Source organism: Tachyglossus aculeatus, chromosome 17 (assembly GCF_015852505.1).
Source record: "Tachyglossus aculeatus isolate mTacAcu1 chromosome 17, mTacAcu1.pri, whole genome shotgun sequence".
NCBI lineage: Eukaryota > Metazoa > Chordata > Mammalia > Monotremata > Tachyglossidae > Tachyglossus > Tachyglossus aculeatus.
The window spans coordinates 26,059,892-26,085,486 of NC_052082.1; the positions used below are offsets into that span (position 1 = coordinate 26,059,892).

Consider the following 25,595-nt stretch of genomic DNA (forward strand, 5'->3'; position numbering starts at 1 on the left):
GTGACGTCCAAGGTCATATATCAGACAAGTGGCAGAGCTGGGATAAGAATCGAGGTCCTCTGACTCCAGGATTTGAACCCATGACCTCTGACTCCAAAGCCCGTGCTCTTTCCACTGAGTCACTTCTCATTATCAAAGTTGCTGTCAATAGTGTCCCAGATTCCCAGGACCAGAAATGTGTCATCACATTGATGGATGTCCCTTGACAGACTAATGGAATCAGGTACAGCAAACTCCCCAGGCTCCCTAAGCTCGGCAGTCTCTTCTACTTTGGATGCCATCCCATCATTTCACTAACCATTTTCCAAATTTGTTGTTGTTTACCCATCTCCACCTGGTATGATATATCTTAGAGTTTAAAGATTTCAAATCTTTGTGAGAGAAATTCAGCTGGATCAATGACGAGACATGTATAAGAGCAAAATCACTTAAAAAATAGTAAAAAAGACGAATTCCATCTCTTGGCTTCTATCAACAGCTTACAACCATATTAAGTACAGCAAAATAACTGATTGCAAATCCATTTGCATTTAATCGAAGCTTGTCTTTCTGACTTTACCCAATTATTTTGAAGTCATTATTTCAGGAGAATTTATTGCCTAGTGAATGTAGAGCACCTTATGCCTAGTTCTTGTGTCACCAAAGGGTTGATAATTTTCAGAATATTGTAAATAAAACTCCTGCTGCAGCCTCATCCCATGTCTTGACATTGTACAATATTGAAGAATAAGACTACCTCATAAGAAAAATATATACAAAATGACTAAATTCCCATGTGTGATATGAATAACCATTTGTTACATTTGGGTGAGAATATTACATGAAAATTGTAATGCTTCATATATTTTGTGAATTATAATTGCCCTCTAAGTAATCAACTATTTGGTAACCATTCACCTGATTATCTATCCATTATGGTTCTCTCCCACTTACTGCCTTACTAATCTACTGTGAAGTGATAGCCACCAATCATAATACCCAAACCTATGAAGGTGAAAGAAATACAGTAAATTTTGCATGATAGCTATATTTCATAGGGCTCATTACGTACGTTGATTCTGATAAATCGTGCTACGATTGAAATGAGGATATTCCAAGTGCCTCGGAAAACTACACTCCACTGAACCATAGATTCAGCAGCATTTTATTATCATCCTTCTTAGAGGCAATATCATATTCCAACTGATGCTAGTTGCTCTTTCAAGAACGTGTCAAGCTATTTCAACTCCATTTCTTCCAAGATGTCTTCATTTATCATACCACATCCCATATCTCCCATTACATTCAACCTGCCCCAATTCCATTGATTACAAGTTTTCTTGTATTTAGGTAATCATGAACTCCATAAAACCATGGGATTGGGAGGAGGAAAGAAGCTACTGAAGAAGTAGAAGCTATGAAAGGAACAGTGGCAGCTTCTCTCGGGGACGTGACAAAGGAAGTGGGTGAGACAAAATGGCTCAGGGGCACTTGGGCGAAAGAGAGTCACCAGAGACGATAATTTGCTAAAGTTAAACTTGGGTACGCTATTTCACCATTTCCAAAGGAGAAGACTTTAATGGAAGAGGAGCAGGCCTCTGTCCCTGCTTCGTTTTCCTCAACTATTACTCTCTAATTGATCAGTGGTTTTTATAAAGCACTTACTATGTACAGAGTACTCCATTAAGGACTTGGGAAATACAACAGAGTAGGTAGATCTGATCCCTGACAACAGGGAGTCACTAGGGTTCTGAGACCAACTTGCCTGACAGTAGTAGTAATATAATTTATGAAACACTGTGAGCAGAGCACAGTACTAAGTATTGGGAAAAAATACGCAGGTGAGAATTTGACATGGTCTATCAAAGTTCTTAAGGAGTACCCAGCCAACTGCATAGGTGATGCAGAGGGGAAGACAAATAGAAGAAATAAGGGAATAGTCAGGAAGTCCCTTTGTAGAAGATGGGATTTTAAAAGGGTTTTGAGCATGTGGAGAGTGAATTTCTTTTGGATTTAAAGGAGGAAGGAGTTCTAGACCCTCCTCATACCTTGGCTTTGTGGTCACTGGCGGGGAGAAGGGGAAACTGATGGCAAGGTCTGCAATGACAGCAGTAGCAAGGTCTGGGGTATGCTGTCCTGGAGCTATGGAGGGATGCATGGGAACAATGAGAGAGTATGGGGACCAGGGAAACAACTGATCAGGATGGTGGAACAGTGGTATTTCAGAGACAGAAAGACAGCAGTGGAAGACCTCTCTCCTCGAAATTTTTCTTTCGAATCTCTAGAATTCCCGTTGTCCTCCCTATCATTCATTCATTCAATTGTATTTATTGAGTGCTTACTGTGTGCAGAGCATTGTACTAAGCTTGGGAAGTACAAATCAGCAACATGTAGAGATGGTCCCTACCCAACAACAGTCACAGTCTTGAAGTGGGAGACAGACAACAAAACATGTAGACAGGTGGAAGTAACTGAGGCATGGAAGTGAAGTGACTTGCCCAAGGTCACATCTCTTCCAGCTACTCAGCTTCTGACATGGGCAAGGTAAAAAAACAAAACAGGCAGAGTTACAGCTTTTGAAATTGACATGTGAAAAAGTAGAAAATGGAATGGCTTTGCAGTTGGAGAAACGTTGTCTTTGGATCTGAATGAGGAGGGACTCTGCATGTCTAAAGTACTTGAATACAATTTCTTGAAGGAAAAGTAAAACTGAAATATGAAGTAAGGTGAGATTTTAATAAGTGATTTAAGTGCTTAGTATCAATGCTATTCACAGAATAAATGTTTCTAGCAGCAAATCCAGTCCAAAGTAGCTTCAGGAAATCATGACAACTTCTGAAAGGTCACATTAGATCATAACTGAGTAACTCAGTTCAGTTTCAGGGCTGATAGTTCTCCCAGTAATATTGTATGCCTTACCTGAATGTCTTTCCACCCAATTCTTTACGTAATCTAGAAAAGTTTGACCACCATTGATAACTTTCCCAAACAATTCCAAGTAACTAGAAGTCAGATGGTGCAAAAAATTGTGTGGATGTAGGCTGGCAGGGATGTGGATTGATAGGGAAGGTTATGTAAAAAGGAGGTCTGAGTATGTTTGTTTTTAAACTTCTCAAACTGCTGTAGTCAAGGATGAACAAGAGAGGCTGCCCTCAGTACAAAATAATTGATTAATTTTTGACTGGCATTTTCACCAAATGGGACAGTCAGTATCTGTTGGAAGGGGCAGCTCTCATTGTTTCAGATTGCCAGCACAGTTCTAAAACTTCAGCTTGGTAATGTGGAAATGATTCTGCTGAAGGCAGATCCTGAAATATACTACACATTTCCAGAGCAGAATTTGGCAGAGAATCCTGGAAGAATCGGACAAGCCATATCCTAAGATTTCAGGGTATGAAGTCAAAACATGAGTTAGTTATTGCCTAAAATACTTCAATAAAGATATCCCAAGAGGGAAAAATAAGCTCCGAAAGTTCCATAGCTGAGCAGAACAGAATTTATAATTTCCCCTCTCCTGTGCATACAAGCAGAGAATCTTGTTCACTTTCAAATGTTAATATCCTAAGTCAAACACTGAACAGGCATCAGGAATTAAAAATATGATTTATGTTTGCATATTAAATGAAGACATCTTGTTAATCCTGCTCTAAAACATGAATCCTGCTATTCTTTGCTATATATTTGAACTTGTGCTACTACTGCCTCTAATTATTTCCTTGAAATCTTTGAATTTTGATTTGTAGAAAGAAGGCATTTTAGGAACTATGTTAAAGAGAGAAGGCACTACTGCCTGGCTTTAGAAAAATATTCATGCTAGCCCCTAATTCTAGTCAAACTCTCTTGCACTACAGATACTTAAAACAGTTCAAATGGAAGAGTAAATTTTCCAAACTTTTTCATCCCCCAAAAAGAAACTAAAAAAACTTTGTCCCCTTATTTTGATAAATGGTTCAACATATTTGCCGGTAACATGTAAAACATCAAATGGAAGCACCATAATTCCAAAAGGAAGACAACAGATTCTATTTCCAGCCAAAGCAATTCATTGAACATTGATGAGCTTTCCAGGCTGCTTTAGATTCATTCATTCATTCATTCAATCATATTTATTGAGCGCTTACTGTGTGCAGAGCACTGTACTAAGCGCTTGGGAAGTACAAGTTGGCAACATATAGAGACGGTCCCTACCCAACAATGGGCTCACAGTGGACAGAAGACCAAGGGTGCCATTAATGGCATGCAGTGCTTAGGACCCTCGGGACGGTACGATACGATGGAATCGATCGATCCTGAGCACGAGTTTACAGTCTAGAAAAAAGGGAGGGGGGCCCTATTCGCATCGTGCAAGGTGCCCAGACCCAAAATGGCAACAAACGAGGCTAGCTTTATTTGCAAGGCACAAAGAACTTGGTGTAAGAATCCAAAAGCCCTGCTCTTGGTTCAGGGGAAAAACAATGATTTGAAATTTGGGAATCTGGATAGTAGTCCTGCTTCTGCTATCTCATCAGTTGTGAAGGTTATAAATCAAAGAAACACTTGCGATGTTATGTAAGGTGGAGAGGTCCAAAAGGAATGCTAAAAAAGCAAATGCTGGCTAGCCTACTTGGTAAAGGCTGAAGTGCCTACCACAAGCTTGGCCTAATAGAAAATGCACAGGCCTGGAATTCAGATAACCTGGGTTTTAATACCAGTTTTGCCACTGCCTTGCCGTGGGACCTTGGGAAGTCACTTACTTAACTTTTCTGTGCTTCAGTTTCCTCTACTGTAAAATGGGATCAATACCCTCTTATTTAGACTGTCCCATTTGGGACAGAGACTGACTTCACTTTTATCTACCCCAGCAATTAGAACAGTGTGAGACACGTAGAAAGCCCTTAACAAACGTGGCTCAGTGGGAAAGAACATAAGCTTGGGAGTCAGAGGTCATGGGTTCGTATCCCGACTCCACCACTTGTCAGCTGTGTGACCTTGGGCAAGCCACTCAACTTCTCTGTGCCTCAGTTACCTCATCTGTAAAAAGGGGATTAAGACTGTGAGTCCCATGTGGGACAACCTTGTCACCTTGTATCCCCCCCAGTGTTTAGAGCAGTGCTTTGCACATAGTAAGTGCTTAACAAATGCCATTATTGTTATTATTATAAATACCATAATTGCAAAACAAAATTACAACCACCTGCTGAATTATTGGGCTTTGGCACTGTATTGACACTATGTTGTGGTTACTTTGGCCGTAACGAGTCCTGCACGTAAAATAACTAAAGGGACAATGCAAAAGGTGTTTTCCTCTTCCTCCACCTGTTACATGTTCAGCCCAGTTGGAACCTAACTTTCCGGGACAAGAAAGTAGCTGTGCACCAACCACTCTCATTTTGACAAATTTCAACCAGAGAGACTATCATGATCATCCTCATGAGTGTACTAGCATCTTCTCAAGCCTTTAATACTTCTTCACAAAAAACAAAGCATATCCTTTAAAAAATAAAACTCCAAGCATAATCAAGAAAAAATATCTAAAAGTCAACCAATTTAGCTCCATATTTCATTCTCTTAATATCTGTTGTCTTTGGACTTTTATCTCTACAATATGAAGCCCAGATATTTTCAGGCGACTTCATCAGTGTGTACTGGCTGCTAAGAGGAACAGAAAAAGAGGAATAAATTAACGAATATGTGATTTTCAAATTCAAAGACATTTATTTGCTTTCTATCCTGTTGAGCCATTGCTTTATCTCCCAAAGCTAACAATTAACTTGTTCCAGCATTGTGCCTTTAATGAAATGCTTTATTCTATTTTTTAAGTATAATCAATATAAGCCGTGTTTTGACTGATCACTCACCTTTTATTACCTTCCGTCTAACAATTATGTTATAACATATATATGTGTTACATTGAACTCTCCCGAACACATAGTACAGTATGCAGCACAGAGTAATCTTTTGATAAATATGATTGATCCATAAGATATTTTTATATTAAGAATACATACTATTCATATGGATATAAATATATATATGCTACATTGCTAGTAGGAGAAACATCAATGTGGAATAAAGGACACTTATTTTTGCAGTCATAATAACCTGCACTTGAGTAATTAAGTTTGAGAATATTGTATTGAATATTTGGTGACTGAAATAAATGCAAGCTAAATGAAGCACTTTTGGTTTATTTTCAGCCACAGTGCCTTGAAATTCAATGTGAAGATCCCTTCTGAAAAAGACAATGCAAAATTCTGTTTATGAAGATTAATCTGAACTGCTATATTATTTCCAGCTATGTCAGTCCTAACATCCAGCTTGTCTTTAGACTGTGTATGAACTGTAAGAGAGTAAAGAAAATGCTCTCCCAAAGAAAAGTTATTTTCCAAGAATCCTTCTTAGCTTTCTCAGTGAGTACTGTAGTGGCACCTTCTGGTGACTAAGAAAATCAATGGAAAATTTGGCCAGAAGGAAAGAAGGACATAAATTGCTAACCACGAAAAATCTAATAAAACTAACAAGGAAAGGTAAGAAAATAATAGATACTCTAAAAAATACACGTCATTTTAACTATTCCAAAATGGGATACTAGGTTTTGGGTAGTTGACGAACAGTCAACAGTTTTGGCAAGATCTAAACCACATATTTTGAACTGCAACAAACAGATCTAAGTACAGCATAGTTTCCTTTTATGCAGGCAAAGAAAAAGCACAATTTCTCACATAAAAACTAGTGAAATAACAATTTCTTGTTACACATTCTACTAGAGAAGTGCTTATGAAAGATGTTGCATGAGGTTATTTATTGTTTGTTTTATGGTACTTGCTAAGCACTTACTGTGCGTCAAACACTGTTCTAAGCTCTGGAGTAGGCACAAGTTAATTAGTTCGGACATATTCCCTGTGCTGCATGGGACTCACAGTCTTTAGTAGTGAGGAGAAAGGTATTTAATCCCCATTTTACAGTTGAGGAAATTGAGGCACAGAGAATTTAAGTGACTTACTCAAGGTCACACAGCAAGTAATTGGTAGAGCAACTGGCAGTTTCTAGATTAGAAGCCAGGTCCTCTGACTCCCAAACCTGTGCTCTTTCCACTAAGTTACACTGCTAACTTAATGTCTGCTTTTATGGTATTCTTTAAAAAACAACAAACATTGCTTGGCTTCAAACTAAAGACAGATCTAGAGGAGCAAGGAAGCCTTGTGAAATGGGCATTTTAGCTAGTCAAGCTCCTTAAAATGTAATTGTATAGGAATGTATATTTATTATTTGCAAATCCTACACATGAATTTAATATACTATAAAGGATTTCTCCAAGGTCACTGTTGTCATTAACCTCTGATTTAATGCATATTAAAAATCTTCGGCAGATAGAAAGTGGGTCAGTGTATTTACCTTAACATTGCAATCTTCCTAAATAATTTTATCGATACTAACAAGTCTAAATCATCTGGCGAAAATATTTATAAAGTAATTCTAATCAGTATACTTCACTTAAATTTTTCAAGTTCCCTACTTACCATTTTCAAAGCTGCGTTTGCTATCTTATAGAGTCAGATCATTTCAAAGTCTACTATTTTCCGTCATCTTTTCCCAAATATTGTTTCATAGTCCATAGTAAATGGGTGATGCATGTAACGAACAAACTTGCACATTTCACACTGTGTTGCACCTCCACCCATCTACTTGACTGTTGCAGTCTTTGCCCCAGTGGAAACTGGCAAGGGAGAAAGAGGAAGAGTGGTGCTTTGCAAACCACTGTGTTTTGAATCATTTTCTCCACACAAGTATTCGGTATTGAAATTTCTGACCTGAGACTCATATGTTCGTTCCCATTTTGGCAACTGCATAACCTTCATTTAGAGCAGACAAGTAATTTAGGACTTATTCAATACTTCATTAATTTATTTGACCAGTGTTACTGTAGTGGAGCTGAGGATTATCTAATAGAAGTGTGCTTCACATCAAGTGTGCCACAAAATAAAAATAAATCCAGAATTCATATGACCAATTTCTCAGTAAAATACAAGTAGGAGTTCCATAAGCAGCTATTACAACCAACTAAAGCTCGGTTTCAGAACAGTTTTAAGAAAGATCAAATCTGTGGTAATAAAATCTGCAGATAATTCTTGAATAGGATATATGTTTCTCAAAAATGGTTCCCCCTCATCCTGTTATTTTATATTAACATTTTAAAGGTATTCACTCAATTGTATTTATTAAATGCTTACTGAGTGCAGAGCACTGACTAAGCTCATGCCATGGTACAGATTATATTTAACCTTACATTAATATTATGTCCCAAACCTCTGAGTTATTTGCCCTTAATATTTCCCATTAATAGAACCTTGTTTACATTAATAACATTAGGTTGTAAGTAAAATGAAGGCTAATTATCACTTTAAATTATGGAAATACACATTATTTTCTATTAAAGAACATGTTCTAGTGCCCTTATTACACAATCATTATTAAACTATTCATAAGCATAAATAAATGAAATAAATATATAATAATAATGATGATGGTGGTATTTGTTAAGCACTTACTATGTGCCAAGCAGCGTTCTGAACGCTGGGGTAAATACAAGGTAGTCAGGTTGTCCCACGTGGGGCTCACAGTCTTCATCCCCATTTTATACATGAGGTAATTGAGGCACAGAGAAGTTAAGTGACTTGCCCAAAGTCACACAGCTGACAAACGGCGGAGTTGGGATTAGAACCCATGACCTCTGACTCCCAAGCCCACGCTCTTTCCATTAAGCCATGTTGCTTCCCTCTATATGTATATCATCATCATCATCATCAATCGTATTTATTGAGCGCTTACTATCCTAGACATACATTTTTGGAATATATTTAAGCTTAAAAAAACACTTTGCAATGATCTTCTAGAGTTTTTCAATATCCCATCTTGAAGAACGCTTAGTAAAATTAGTTCTTTTTCTTACAATGATATAACAATTTTAATGTATTTGATATTACAAGACTGCCCCAGGTTAAAATCTCTCTATGATACCATCATCCCAGAGCAGAGTTTGCCTCATTTTAATGGCTTTCTACATACATTCCTCATGTCTTTACCCAGTCAGCCGGGGCATTACAGGGGAGTGTTACACCTGGCCAAAAAACTCCAGGGTCTCAAGACTGTTGTGTGGTCACACCGCCCTTCTACCCCAGCTTAGAGGAGTTTCCTACTTAGGTTCCCAAACTCCCCTCTGGGTCTCATCTAGTTCCTCTGCTGCACGTTTGTGCTGGGAGGCTGAAAATAATAATAATGGTACTTGTAAAGCACTTACTATGTGCCAAGCACTGTACTAAGCTCTGGGTTCAATGCAAGCTAATTGGGTTGGACACAATCCCTGTCCCAGATGGGGATCACAATCTTCATCCCCATTTGACAGATGAGGTCACTGAGGCCCAGAGAAGGGAAGTGACTTGTCCAAGGTCACACAGCAGACAAGAAGTGGAGTCGAGATTAGAACTCAGGTCCTTCTGTCACCCAGGCCCGTGCTCTATCCAGTAGACCTTGCTGACTGGTTGATAACACAGCCATGCAGGGCCTATTGGCCCTGCCACCCTCCATCATGACAATTTAAATTGTCTGGAAGTGTTGGTTTTTTTTAAATGAACCTATATTTTTTCCAGAAAAAAACATATGTTAGAGGGGAACTTTTGATACCATTCTTAACAATATAGATGTTCAAAGTAATCCCACACACTTCTGCAGCTAAATGAAAACAAAGATAAAGGCCATACAGCTAACACACTTCTCAAGTTAAATAGTAAACTGAATTATTTAGGCATAGCAAATAAAATGGTCTGGAAGTGTTGTTTTTTTTTTCCAGTAAAGACTTATGGTCATTCTGAGTAGCAGTTTAGATTAAAAAATTCAAAATACAACAAAATAACCCAGGCTGTAATCGGTCCAGCAGCTCTTGATGTGCCTCTCAATATGTTGTTGAAAGAAACTGCATATAAAATTTGATCATTCTAATGACACAATTCAAAGAGAATTCAACAGGTTTGCTTAGCACACACCAGCAATTTAGAAGCACAGGCAAATTTTTAATCCATGAATATTCAAACCTAATATTCATGCTTCTGATTTTAATATGTGTTCTCATTATAATTAAATTATGGATTTTTTGTGTGCTAATATCTCATTTGAACAATTGCAGACACGCTTTTCAAGATTTTTCATATTAGTAATACCAACAGACTTCCCAGAACAGAATTAATTCAGGGCCATCTGTCTAGTACTGTTGCTGCAACATCAGCTACAGATCTGGTACAGCATTTGGTCCCAAAGCCATTGACGCTCACTGTATATGACCCTGTGGAACAAATTGAATCAACTCTATTATGATGAAAAAGTTTATTTTGAGACTCACTATTTGTGAAAAAGAAAATGGACAGTTTCTCTTTCACACAAATCAAAAATGATTTTTGTGGATCACAGGTACAGACTTGGAAAGCTACAAAAACCAGCTTGTTTTCAATAGAGCAGAACTAAAATGCATCATTTCTGATAACTATGCCCTGCAAAGCATTTTGATTATAAAGATAGCCTGATTTCCCTGGTAGGTACATTACAATGAGACTCTGTGAAGGCTTCAAAAATACTTCATACCTAAAAAAAACCTAGGAAATTCAATCCAGCAACAACAACCAAAAATTTCCTATCACTCTGAAGGATCTAATTTGCATGAAATATTAAAGATATGGTCTTTGGCATAGGTAAATCATTTTGATTCAGTCAAATCTATCAATTATGAACAAATACCCTGACCCAAGAGAGTGGTACATCAGTAATCTGAGTTGAACAGAAATGAACACTGAGTGTATTTGTGTTTTGACAAAATCTAATTTGGGATAGAATTATAGGAAAATAACAGACAAGTACTACAGCAAATGCTGCATATTACCTTACAATATTTTCATCCCATTCTGAAATGCTATCTCCATGAACTGGATGGTTAAAAGTAATTTTGATAGTTCAATAAACAAAACAGGCCTATGTTAAGTTCCATTTTGTCACGTTCTCTGTGAGCATGAGAATACCTCAAGTACACTTTGTGTTTTTACTTTTAATCATCAAAATAACTACCTCAATTCTGTTCATTTTCCTTATGTAGATAGGGACAGAACATATTAAGCCTCTGTATTTGTACAAAAATATTTAGTAGGCCGTAATTAAATTATTCAATCTTCCCTTTGGCTCCCAAGCATCAACACTGGCAGACAGAGAGGTGTGAGGAAATTCCCTCCTAAAAATACATTAATGATAGTTAGCAATAAATCAACCAATGGTATTTATTGAGTGCTATGTGCAGAGCACTGTACTAAGCACTTGGGAGAGTACACTATAGCAGAGTTAGTATATACATCCCCTGCCCACAATTAATGTGCTTACAGTCTGAAGAGGAGTCAGAAATTAATATAAATCAACTACAGATATGTACATAAGTGCTGTGGGACTCAGTGATTAAAGGGGATACATACCCATGTAACAGTTATTTCATCAGATTTAATAAACACAGGAATATAGGAATATATAGGAATGTTTAATTCCTATAACATTCCTCCTAGGAAATATTTTCCTCAAACTATTTTCCAATCTTCTCTCCACCCTTTCCTCCAACATCACCATGATTATGGTCAATATTAGCTGAATGGCCAACCTATGGCCTCTGGGAACACATGATGAAAGTAGAAGACAGGGAGTTTATCATCCCCTATCCCTTCTATCACTTCCTTGGTTAGAACAATCTTCCCACCAAGCGATGAATAAATACTTGCAGATGCAGTAACAAGGACAAATAAGTGGTGGAAGTAAAGACCGTCCTTGTGACTCTGACAGAATTCTAACAAGGCTGAAGAAGGGAGTCATTTATCACATTCCAGAGAATAAAGTCATGAGGAACTTCTCTTACACCCTTATTACCTGTATTAAATCACATACAATTATGGTCAGTAATAAAAGATACAGAAGGGACATGCAAGTTGACAGAACTTGAAATGTAAGTGACAAGTACCCTACTACAAAAGTTGTGAACCACTTGACTCCATTGAGCAGTATTAAGCTCCCGGGAGTGCACACTGGAGTTAGTAGACATGATCATTTCCCTCAAAGCTTTTACAATCTAATGGGGGGACAACTACACCACAGTACATGAGAGATACATGGAAGCAAGAAATTTAAAGATGAGTTGTCATCTACAAGTGCTATAGAGAGATGGATGGGGGTGACAAGTGCTTAAGTGATGCAGAAGTGACAGTAAAGGGGAAAGCTAGGTGGGAGATAGGATCAATTAATTAGAGATGGCCTCCAAGAGCAAATGTGATTTCTAAAAAGCTTTGAACATAGGGATAGCATGGTCTACTAGATCTTGTCCAAATTTAAGCAATCCAATATTCCGCTATATTCTACCCTGAATCAGAAGCAAAAGGATTCTGGATACGAATTGTTCTGATTTACAGATGGGTTTTCCTCCACTAAATTATCAAATGCTAATTTTGATATTAATCTAGACAGTTTTAAATTGATGTAAGAAGTTACTTTGGAAGAAAGGGAGAGGAAATACCTTGAGAATAATTGCCTTTAGAGATCAAAATGATACAGATACATATTAAAACCACTTTACATATGAATGTAAAAACTATGTCTTTTGAATATGCATATAAAGTGATCTCACTAGCCATCAAATTACTTAATCCCCCGATCCACAGCTACTCTTCAGCCCTATCATTGTGTCTCTTTAAGAATCTAAATCCCATGAGGTCAGGGCCACGTCTTTATCCTTAAAATCTGGACCTTAGAACCTAGTATAGTAACTTCACAAAGAATAGCAGGCTTCAGACTGGTTCTAAATTTTATAATGAGAATTATGTGGTGTTCCAGAAAATCAATGCATTTTGCTTTAAAAGTTACTTGTTGTCAAAAATCGTCCAAAATTGAAGGTGGAGGAGAAGAGGACAGGGGACTGGCCCAGTTATCATTGAGATTTCCCTGTTTTGGCCTCAACAGTGATCTTGTACTTGCCTTGACAAAGCCAGGATCATGTCCCCTTGGAAGGTCCAGTGACAGAAGTCTTAAGACACACACTGTTCAAACTCACTCCACTATAATGCCAGTGGTGAAATGTTATTTGTTAAATGCTCTGGTGGGCCAGAATGATCAAAGAGGAACTCGAGCACTCTACCTTCATATTTCTGTTATCCATGTTTCTTGGACGATAATTAATTGCAGCATGAGAGTGGAAAAACCCTTTCAACAAATAAACTTCCATCTAAGCCATTTTGCCAGCAATTTACATTCCTTTTAACAATGTTCATTTATTTTTAAATAATAAAAGCTGTCCTCTCTGCAGTCAGTTGTTCGACTCAGTGTCTGCAGCGTTGAGCACCTGATTTAACACTATCAACTTTGTGCTGTCATAGCTGATATTTTGATCATTGCCTCATTCAGGGCAAATATCATTTCCAAAGGCTCTTTTTGGATAATGAGTCTCGTGACATTAAATAAAATCAAATTAATTAAAAATCTTTAAATTATAGTGCTATATTTCCTGCTGCTGGAATTTACAATGATAATAATAATGGCATTTATTAAGCGCTTACTATGTGTAAAGCGCTGGGGGGGTTACAGGGTGATCAGGTTGTCCCACGGGGGGCTCACAGTCCTAGTCCCCATTTTGCAGATGAGGTAACTGAGGCCTAGAGAAGTGAAGTGACTTGCCCAAAGTCACACAGCTGACAATTGGCGGAGCCGGGATTTGAACCCATGACCTCTGACTCCAAACCCGGGCTCTTTCCACTGAGCCAGGCTGCTCCTCCATGCTAACTAATGCTGGGTTATCTGGGCGGGGACTCTAAAAAGGATGACATCAGTCTCATGAATTTTATTTTGATCAATCCTTTTCGAGTATTCAAAAGTCCAGGAGGAATCATTAGAAGAAATTCTGACAAAGGACTATTTTTCTTAACCTTGGTACTAGGACATTATCACTGTTGGGCACTCACACTACAGAGCCAATTATCCCCCTCTCCATCCCCCCCATCTTACCTCCTTCCCTTCCCCACAGCACCTGTATATATGTATATATGTTTGTACATATTTTTTTACTCTATTTATGTATTTATTTATTTTATTTGTACATATGTATTCTATTTATTTTATTTTGTTAGTATGTTTGCTTTTGTTCTCTGTCTTCCCCTTTTAGACTGTGAGCCCACTGTTGGGTAGGGACTGTCTCTATATGTTGCCAATTTGTACTTCCCAAGCGCTTAGTACAGTGCTCTGCACATAGTAAGCGCTCAATAAATACGATTGATGATGATGATGATGATCCTTTATGAGTCCAGTTATCACAAAGCAACAAATTAAAGTATACATTTTTTAGGAGTCAAGATGGGCAGCTTTATTTGGTTTCTGAATATGAAAATGACTTGACTTAAAGCTTATTTAGTGCTAATAAATCCCTGAGCTTTCAGGAACATGCTTTTTTTTATCTAAGACGCATGGGCATCTTTAGTTTTTCCCCAGGTTCTCTCTCCCTTTCTTCAGAAAACATTTTTGTCTATTCCTTTACTATTCTGCAAAATCGTATGTATCTGCACAAATGCCATCCCACAAACATACTCCTTCACAACTGCTCCACCTCTTCATCCACTCAAAATTCAGACATACCTACACAGAAGGAGGACGTTTCTGGGAAAGTATAAAAGACAAGGAGTTGCCTGAACTTCTGGGAAAGAGGAAGAAAGAGGCAGCAGATGTAACTCTTTGGGAAGTCATCTAGGAAAACAGCAGCAGTGGTTTCAGGAGCAAGGGAAGTTATAACAGCAGCAGAAGTAGAAACAAAAGCAAGTGCAGACTTAAGCAAGGAAGGGAAAGGAGACTACCTTTGTCCTGGGAAGGGAAAATCAAGTCACTACTGCTACTGAGAATGGTGAAAAGTCAGTGCATTCTTCAATCAATCAATCATATTTACTGAGCGCTTACTGTGTGCAGAGCACTGTACTAAGCGCTTGGGAAGTACAAGCTGGCAACACATAGAGATGGTCCCTACTCAACAGTGGGCTTCTTCAATACATCCAGCCGGGCCTTGCTCATTGCCTTGCCCCAAGCCTGACCCCAGTCACAACATCGCAACATAACAACACCATGGGCTCTTCATGTACTTTCCAGAAGCCTGAGGTGCCAACATACTAGTTGGTCTAAGACTAGGCTGATGTATAATAATAATAATAATAATAATAATGATATTTTTTAAGCACTTACTATGTGCAACACACTGTTCTAAGCACTGGGAGGTTACAAGGTGAACAGGTTGTCCAACGGGGGCTCACCTTTTAAACCCCATTTTACTGATGAGGTAACTAAGGCACAGAGAAGTTAAGTGACTTGCCCAAAGTCACACAGCTGACAGTTGGTGGAGCCGGGATTTGAACCCATGACTTCTGACTCCAAAGCCCATGCTCTTTCACAGGCCCTATACATGATGGCCAATTGTTCATATTTACTAACTGATGTGATATGATCATATGACTTTGGAAGTATGGAAAATGCCAATGGAGAATTATTAAATTCATTCAATTGTATTTATTGAGCGCTTACTGTGTGCAGAGCATTGTACTTAGCACTTGGGAAGTACAAGATGGCAACAAATAGAGATGGTCCCTACCTAACAGTGGGCTCACAGTATGTATGATATCTCACTCGGCATTAAATTAGTACTTATTATGAGTTGCCAGTATAAACACCCTTAGCTTGTAGTGTTCTGGTATTGAAGTGCAAAATTATTATATTCACAGTTAATTTTCACTTTTCAAGAAAAGGTTACGATAGCCCAATTACAAAGCCAAAGGAAAAGTCTTCTGCTAATTAAAATACATAGAAGCAAATAGAAAAGGAAAAGGTTAGCACACATAACACGTAACACACACACACACACACACAAAAAAAAAAAATATATACACCCACACATTCTTGTAGCTCCTCTTTAGAAGTGGAAACTGTTCTAAAATAGTATGTGCAATGTTGTTGGAGATAAGGAATTGTTCCAATTTTTACAGATCTGTTTGTAGAACAGTAGTAATAGTGTTTATTAAGTATTTACATTGTGGAGAACACTAGACACTTTACAGAGAAGCAGCAGGCCTAGTTAGTGGAAAGAGTAGGGAATGGGAGTCAGAAGACCTGGATTCTAATCCCAGCTCTGCCATACATCTGCTGTGTGCTCTTGGGCAAGTCGCAACTTCTCTGAGCCTCAGTTACCTCACCTGTAGAATGGGGATTAAGACCACGAGCCCCATGTGGGACAGGGACTGTGTTCGACCCAACTACCCCGTATCTACCCCAGTGCTTAGAACAGTGCTTGGTATGTAGTAAGTGTTTGACAAAGACCACAGTGATTATTATTCTTACCATACAAAAAATAGGAAGACATTATACTTTTCCTGCACCACTACCGAATGTTTGCTGCCTTAATGCTCCTGTGCCAATGTGATCACCACCTTCCTTCACTTGCCTGCTGAATTCACCATTCCCTGTTCCTACCTGGTGGGCTCACCCCTCCCTGAATCTGTCCCAGTGCCTAGTAGGACATTTGTGGAGTGTAGGTAATGTTTTCTTCCACTCCAAACAATGTTGCTGTACATTCTGCAGGGCCCCCTTGCCTGGAATAATGCTGTACACCACCTATTACTCTGCCTGCAGTAGTCTCATTCCCTGGGAATGGGGGCTTTGTTGTCCTAACTAATCTCTTCATCCCTTCCACACAGAGCTACTATTTTTGCTGTCATCACTATAGTGCACTTAAAAATGACGCCCGACCTCCCTGATGCATGGCCTCTTGCCATGTGTCACTATCTTTCATCTGCCCTCTGATGTCCAGATGTTCTTTAAGTCTCCACTCCAGGAAAGCCAGCTCACTTCCGATTGCTTTAGGTCAGGATGATCTGTTTGCAATTTTAGTCTTCAGATCAACTGCTAGTATCCCATTTGTTTCTTATTCTTCTTCACAATGTCTAAATATTTATTCTACCTACCCTGATTACATAAGGGTTAGTTCATCATCGAACATCTTAGGTCTCATCCCGTTTTCCTCATGTCTTACCCAAAGAAGCTGTTTATGTAACAGTACTGCTTCACTGTCGGTGGTCTTGTCTTAACATTGTTTAAAAATGATCGCAGATGATGTGGGTCAAATGGTTCGACAAGATAATTGCAGATGACGTGTCTGTAGTGACAGGATCAGATATCAGAGTTTTATGAAAGGTTAGCTACTACCTCCGAATTCCTTGCTAGCATTTTAAAGCTGACGGCCTAGAAAGAGGTTCAGTGAGTCTAGACCTAAGGCCTTACCAAATAGGATGTGGAACATGTCAGGCAGGGCAACTTCAAGACTCCTATCTGCTACCAAATTGTACTTTCTGCACAGAGTAAGCGCTCAGTAACTACGATTGAACAAATGGATGAATGAATCTATGATGTAATCAGTTATACCACCATGAATTAAGGATATAACCAAGGTGTTCAGGCTTATGAGGCAGGAAGAACAGTGCTGTTGTCAACATTGATGGAAATGTCAGAGGGAAGATAGGGTTTGCAGGGGAAAGATGAGAATGTCTCAGTTTGAGGTGGCAGTGAGACATCCAGATAGAGATCTCCTGAGGGCAGAAGGAAAAGCAAGAATGCGAAGGGGGAGGAAGACTAGAGCTGCAAATTTGGAAGTTTGATCTGATTACTGATCATTTTGATCATTGCAACTTTCTTCTTTGGGGGACCTCCAAACAAGGAGATCCATCAGATAAGATGGCTCTGTGACTGGGGATGTGTTGCAATGCTGATAATAATAATAATAATAATGGCATTTATTAAGCATTTACTATGTGCATAGCACTGTTCTAAGCGCTGGGGAGGTTACAAGGTGATCAGGTTGTGCCACAGGGGGTTCACAGTGTTCATCACCATTTTGCAGATGATGACTAGAGATTTCCAGTTGGTAAACTCGTACTATTTAAAATTATGATATTTTAAAGGCTTACAAAGCACTGGGACTGTCATAAAAGAATCAGATTGGTCAGAGTCCCAGAGTCTCATTCGGCACTCATAGTCTACATATGAGGGAGAAGCAGTATGAATTCCCATTTTACCAATGAGGAAACTGAGGTTCCGAGAAGTTATGTGACTTGTCCAAGTCACACAACAGGTATGTGGCCAAGCTGGAATAAGAACCCAGGTTCTCAGGCCTGTGTTCTTTACACTAGTCCATTCTACTTCTCAGAAAGCATAATTATTGAAGTTTTCCATGTTTCAGGCAATTTGAACTCTAAATGGGACTCTGAACTTAAATACCAGACAAGGAAAGTTAAGAATTTTCAATTACTCCATCATTTTTCATTTCTATTTTTCCTAAATGGCAATTTTTGCTCTCATGACCCTCAACATATCATTTTCACTTTATCTGGTTGAGTAACTTGTTCTAGTCTCTACCAAGGTCATTGTTAAGACCTACTTTAAATACTAAAGTCTAAGTAATAATGCCAGGCAGACTGCCAGATAATCTTTCCTAGAAAATTATAAGCTTTTGATTAGCAATTTGTAGTAGGTTGAGAAAAGACCTTTTTTAACTCAAATCTGTATTCCTTTCATAATTTTCAACATGTATAATTATGTAATTACATAATTTACAATATGACAGCAATAAAGTTGTGTTGGTTGTTAAGCACTGGAGTAGATAAGATAATCACATTGATCACAGTCCCTGATCCACATGTTTATAATTCTCTGACATAGATCCAGGGCTTAGAACAGTGCTTGGCACATAGTAAGCTCTTGATAAATACCATCATCATCATCAAGAGAAAACTGATGCCCAGGAAAGTTAAGTGACTTGGCTCAAACTCATGCACCAGGCAAGCAGAAGCAGGATTATAACCTAGGTTTCCTGATTTCCAGTTCTGTGCTCCTTCTACCAGACCCTGCTGCGTATTGTGGTCATGGTGACAACGAAGTAGAACTTGTTAAGTTCTAGTTTCCTGTTACATTGATTTCTTTCCATTGCAAATGTGGAACACAGATTATGTTTGCTATATACAAAATTTAGGTAATTGAAAGCCTAGGGGTTTCTCTTCCCCAAAAGAGACTAAAATAATAAAATACACTATATATACACACATTCTAGAATATAGACCAGCATAGGTGGTTGAAAAATATTAGCAAAGACTGTATAACCAACTCAATTACATCATACAGTTTGACTGGTTACAGGTTCAATCATAACTTTTGAATATCTATTTTGTAAATCAGTTCTTTGGTAAGATAGTACAGGCTGAACAACATTCACACAGGGCAACACAGAACCTATGTATATTCATTGAAGTATTAATGTTTGATTAAAAAAATGATTTACCACCAAGGGGCACAGCAGCACAATTGCCTTTTAAAGATCAAAGAGGCTATGGTAATCACCAGACCTTATAAAAATTGAATTAGATCATGTATTGAGCATCGTAAATCAGAGAATGACAATTTAATAAGCATGCAGGTTGTGACAATGGCAAATGAGAATTTGAGCAAATGTTCCAAGTCCAAATGTAAAAGATGTGTTAATATGCACTTCACTGGCATGTAAAGGCTTATGAATCCATTTTGGTACCAGTGACAGACTCACTAAAGTTAGTTTCATGCAGTTGGTAATACCCTGAATTACTTCCATTTACATCTTTAAGCAAACTCAAAAATATCTGAAACTTTTCAGGAGTAACACAAGGCATTTGCCTAAATTATATTAAATAGTATTATTATATAATGATACCATAGACCATTTCACAGGTGACCTTCATTAGAAAAATTCAAAGAGGCCGAAGTGCCTTTGGAATCAAATCCTGCATTATGTCATATATCAGTTGAAAAATGCATGAGTAGAAAAATATATGTATGAATAGAAAACATTCAGTAAATCAACTTACGTTGACAAGTGATCATGAGTCTAAGCACTTATCAACTATTCATATATTCATATAATTGGATATAGTCATACGAGATTTTTGAAAGATGATGTACAACTGATTGGATGTACAATGTTTAATCATTGTCATGTTAGCCTTGACAACTCAAAATTATATTATGCTTCAAATAAATGTTGATGACAAGAGAAAATTATGTCAAAATCCAAACTGTTCAGAATAGTAACCTAAAGTGATATCTCTGCTGACAAAGTTAAGAAGTAACCAGGTTATGTATTTCAAATCAAAATTCTGGTCCTACTTCATTACTAAAATATTAAAACTCCTTGGCACCTGGTCCCTAATCTTAGTGCCATTCAGCTCTTGTAAAATTGCTTTACAATTTATTTCACTAATGCATCAAAATAGACAAAGAGAGGGAAAAGTTGTTCAGAAATAGAAATGTGGTTCACACATTCCATATCCATTTGACTGACATAATTTCTGCAAGCTGCCTATGGTTGTTTCCTCCCTATATATTAGAAAATTGAAAAGTGAAACCTATCAAAAGTCCAAGACCCAATAAGCAGTCCATTTAGAACATATGTGGACTTTTTCCATCTTCCCGAATTTTTGAAAACTATATATCCAGCTCTCCTTGGTCCTGATGGATGGCTCTTGTATCATTCTTGTTCATTTCAACAGTAATTGAGAACTCTGTTCCAATGTAAAAATTCAATCTAGCCACCTTGACAAGTTATGGTCCCATATAAGAAAACTATTAGCAGTAAAACACCCTAAACAGATTCTACTTCTCATGTGGAACAATGGAATTATGTCAAGACGTTCATAGCAAATCCTTACCACTATTTAATAAATAACTTCAGGGTGGGAGAAACTTATTTTCTTCCAGTAAAACTGTGCTAAGCATACTTCTTCCTAACTTCACAGGAAGCAGATTTCAAATATGACAAGTAGAAATGGAGGCTTGCTTAAGGGAAGATAAGAAGATGGGTTTGGGTCAATGCCAAGGTAAATGGAAGAAAAGTCCCTGGAATGTAATATTGGAAATATAATATTGTTTCTATAAACTGTTTTATTAGATGATGTTTTCATATGTAACTCTTCAAATACGAGTTAACGTGAGTTTACTCTTACAAGGAATTGCTGAAGAGAGTGAAATAAAATGAGATAATTGATAATCAAGTTATTTGAAAATGAAATATGATATACCAATTCAAGGAATTCGTATATGCCTTTCCAGCTATCTTAGTTTAACATTCAAATAATAGGGGTAACATGTGGTACTGTGTAAGACTACTAACAACTATCGCAAAAGAGTAAGCATTAATACTTTGATAACCCTAATAGAATTACAAATCATTAAATAGAAGGATATCATATTTGACTGTAACCTCTAGAGTAATAATGATTAAAATAAAAAAAAACTATTCTTTTATGTGGCTTAAACAGATCAGAGATAGAAACAGCCAAGAATTAGGAGGAAATAGTCCCAAAATTCTGATGGTGATAAAATATCATATTGATAATACCACAGATAATGACAGAAATAAAACGCTACACTCCCTTATGAAGGGAGGCTCGTCTTGCACAACTCCATGCATTTAGTGGAAGATTTTTATATCCTTTTCTTGCACCATTACGTCCCCCATCATACCCTGTTCAGGGCAAAATGGACACACAAATTTCCCTAAAGAGCTGAAATGCCATTTTAGTGAGACTTGAAATCAGGCAATTAGAGGGTTGGGAAGGGGATTGCTACAAGAATCTCAGGGAGCTAGTAAAGTCTTTTCTGAGAGTTCACAGAGGCACCTACCTAAGCCATGGAGTAGTACAGAACGACTTTCATAGACTCTGACTACAGATTCCTCTTGTGTGGGTCAGTGACAGGATGGTTCCCCAATCAGGGATTCCCACAAGAGGTTAGAATGATTCCTCGGACACTTACCAGATCCTTGATAGCTGCTGAACTGGGGAAGTTGCAAAAGCAAGGCTGGACCTCACTAGCAGCTTGAGTGTGGGAATGTATGACTGTATAACAGCTGGACATGTGACCTGTTTATTATCTTTTTACATCACTATTAAAACTCCCTTTAAGTGCCTGATAATCTTCTGAGGACAAACGAATGGATTTGGGATGTTCAGACACAGAAGTCTGCCAGGATTGATATTTCTAGCCCCTATTCCAAAACAAAACATGCCTATCTCTAAATAACACCTCCATCTTCAGGTCCAATTGACCTGTAAGTCAAGCTCATCGGTTAGCCATGTTTAGGAATTGACCTAAACCATTTCTCTCTAAATGGAGCCCGACTACCACATTCTCAGGATGTTTACCCAGTAAGTGAACAAGGAGACCAAGTCCGCTCTAGGGAAAAGTCCTTCCTCAAAACATCTAAATCTACACATGGATGGCAGCTTCCCCAAACCATAATTAGCAATTTCTCAGATCATTCTGTTCATTTTCATAAAAGTTGAATTGAATTAAATTTATAAAAATGTATCATTCCCAGACATCATGATGTCGTTTTCATTCTTACCAACAGTGAGTGGTCAAATCCATATTACTTTCATTTGCAAGTCATTGAAATATAGTTTAGTAGAAAACACATGTTCTGTCAAATCATTTTCATTTTGTCTATCTAGGAATGGGCTCAGTGCCATTTCAATGTACTTGAATATCCTCCAACTTTTCAAATATCTCATAATTGAAAAAAAAACCCTTAAACCCAGTGGCCCAAATATACAATACCATTAGTACTTTCCAAATTAACTCTAAAAATTGATATTAGAATCTTAGACTTACAGTTTGGAATTTTTGTTATCTTCCTTACTTCTCCACTTCCCGATCCTCCACAACCATCTTCGTCATCACAGTCTCCACTGATTTGATCTTCTCTGCTTCCACCACTGCCCATTTGGAACAGATCCCATCTTTCATGTTTTGGAATAGCTCTGCCCTGCAACAACTGAAGTCCAGAGAGAGAAATGGATTATTATTGAACTCAGAAAAATGTGCAAACACTCTAGTTCAGAAAAGCACTAAAAAGAATGAATCTCTCAACTGGTCAAGTGAAGTTTATAAATCACACAAAAATGAAACTTTTCAGTAATAAAAAAACAGTTGTAATGGATGATCCTCTTGTGGGCATAAGGCACAAAGGATGTTGTAGAAATGAATGATAAACCAAACAAATGCCAATTAAAACCAATTTAGCTGCAAGCAGGAGTGTGCCCACTTGCACAGTTGCTAGTTGGCTGGAAAATTCTGTGTTTCTCAACAAGCTTGGTTGGAGAATGTTAATCAAACCCAGCACAATAAGTGCATTTGGCAGATGCCTAATCTGAATAACACTGTACATTCCAATGCAATGTCATGCTGCAAAATGGATTGGCTAGCCAAGAAGATTCCTGCCATCTGGGTATGCTTGTACAGAGTTGGGTAAAAAGGAAATGGAAGCCAAGTTTTAGTCAATGAAAGCTGCTGTATCGTATGATCAACATCACTTTCAAGATCTGGTATCAGAAGGAACTCATATTAAAGTTAACTGACAACTTATTAACTGTATTTAATGACCATTACTTTTAAGTCATTAAACATTCATTTAATAACAATGTGAAACACAGTGAACTTTATGGGATAATTTAATCCCTTGGCTTCTCTCCCTCTCTCTATGCATTCATTATATCCAATTACATATTTTTTTCTTGCTTCCTTTCTCTCCTGTTTCTAGTAATTTTCTGTCTCAGCAGTTTTGAAAACTGTCTTGCTTTCTTAAGTTGCGCTGTTCCCTGCTTGTCTTTCTGGTCTCTGTGTCATAGCATTCATTGTGGTTTTGTGTTCTGTCCCTTGGTTCTGTTCTTTTCACTCAGTGCTCTGGTTTGAAATATCACTCTCCCACTCTAGCCTGAACAGGCAACATTTAGCCAGTATTCTCCTGAACAGATGACTAAAGAACACAGTCAGCTGTGCCCTACTTGAATCACAAGGTAGCTTTAGTCCAAAATACAGCATGGGAGCCATGATCTCTTCTTTCTGGTAGACACAGGAAAAATTCAGAGGTCGAAGCAAGACTGCAATATAACTAAAACATCAACTGGCCAGAGCTGTGGAAATTACTAGTTATATGTGCTGCCCTGAGAAATTCACCAAGATCCAGACAGAATGGTTGCTAGGGTCAAAACAAAGTGCCCTCTCTAGTTTGCTCCATCACCTTCAGAATGAATCAGAATTGTGTTCTAGGTCTAGTCCTGTTCAACCTAGTCTGTACTGACAAGGTTGAAAATATGACAAGGCATCTGTAACACGGAACCAAAATTCTCAACTGATCAACTTGGAAACACTTCTAGCTCAAAATAAGGTCTTTCAGACAATAATTCAGGGTTGGCTCTAGCAGTTCTGGCTGAGCTCTTATGGTGCTTCTACAAATGGTGATTACCTTACAGATTTAGCACACAGCACTATGGACTGACTAATCAGTAAGTCAGTGGTATACATTGAGTGACTTCTCTGTGCAGAGAGCACCGTAATAAACTCTTGGGAGAATAAGATTATACTATTCCTGCCTTCAAGGAACTTATACTCTAGCAGGGGAAGAAAAAAGAAGTTGGGACAAGGCTATATACTTGGGAACCCCTACACAAATGCAAAGATTTTCATCAGAATCGGAGAACATAAAACTGCCACTACCAGATTCCAAGAATATAAAACTGCCATTACATTTTGTTATGTAGATGGTACTCTGTTCCATCGTGTACTTATAAGGGATAAGAAATAGAATAAAAAAGGTCAGGCGGAAAAACAAAATGTGGTGACAAAGAGGAAGAAAACTCTAAACCACGTTCAAGGTATATAAATTCTTGGGTGCTCAACTTCCTATATGTCAGTGTGATCTACCAGAAAGAGTGTAGGGCTGGAAGTCAGAGGTCCTGAGCTGTAATCCTGGCTCTCTCTGCTGTGTGACACTGGGCAAGTCGTTCAATCAATACGTATTTATTGAGCAGTTACTCTGCACAGGACACTGTACTTAGCATTTGAGACAGTACAATACAATAGAGTTGGTAGAATTAGCAACTTCTCTGTGCCATAGTTCCCTCCTCTGTAAAATGTTATTAAATACTCATTCTCCTTCCCACTTGGACTGTGAGCCCACTGTTGGGTAGGGACGGTCTCTATGTGATGCCAATTTGTACTTCCCAAGCGCTTAGTACAGTGCTCTGCACATAGTAAGCGCTCAATAAATACGATTGATTGATTGATTATAGAGCACTGTGCTGAGTGATTGAGTAAAATGAAAAAGTAGGAGATACATTCCCTTCGATGTCAAACTACATTGCTATACCTAACATTGAGCATCAAGCATTTTTTAAAGAAGGATCCCAATAATTTTTCTGTAAGAGAGAAGAAGGTTATTGACAGGGCACTTTCAGACTTTGCTAGCTTTTGCCTCGCCCAGAAATCCTTCAGTATTCAAATTTGCAAATGTAAATGTGTGTGAGTCCTTGGATCTGTGGCATCTGATGCTCTGAAACAGCCACCCACAACTGGCTTAGCTGAATTCAAACTGATTTTGTTCTTGCTGTACCCTTTCTAGAGGGGTTGAAGGAGAGATGAAAGAGACAGAAAAAGAGGGAGAGAATGTGTGTGTGTGTGTGTGTGTG

General features: G+C 38.1%; 1 protein-coding gene across 1 annotated transcript in view; it reads right to left on the reverse strand.

The window, feature by feature from the left end:
* GPC5 (glypican 5) overlaps positions 1 to 25,595 on the reverse strand; it is an 809,030-nt gene that overhangs the window by 393,042 nt on the left and 390,393 nt on the right. Inside the window, exon 7 of the mRNA XM_038758802.1 lies at positions 22,741 to 22,903. Within this exon, the coding sequence (XP_038614730.1) occupies positions 22,741 to 22,903 (163 nt within the window). The remainder of the gene's footprint in view (positions 1 to 22,740; positions 22,904 to 25,595) is intronic.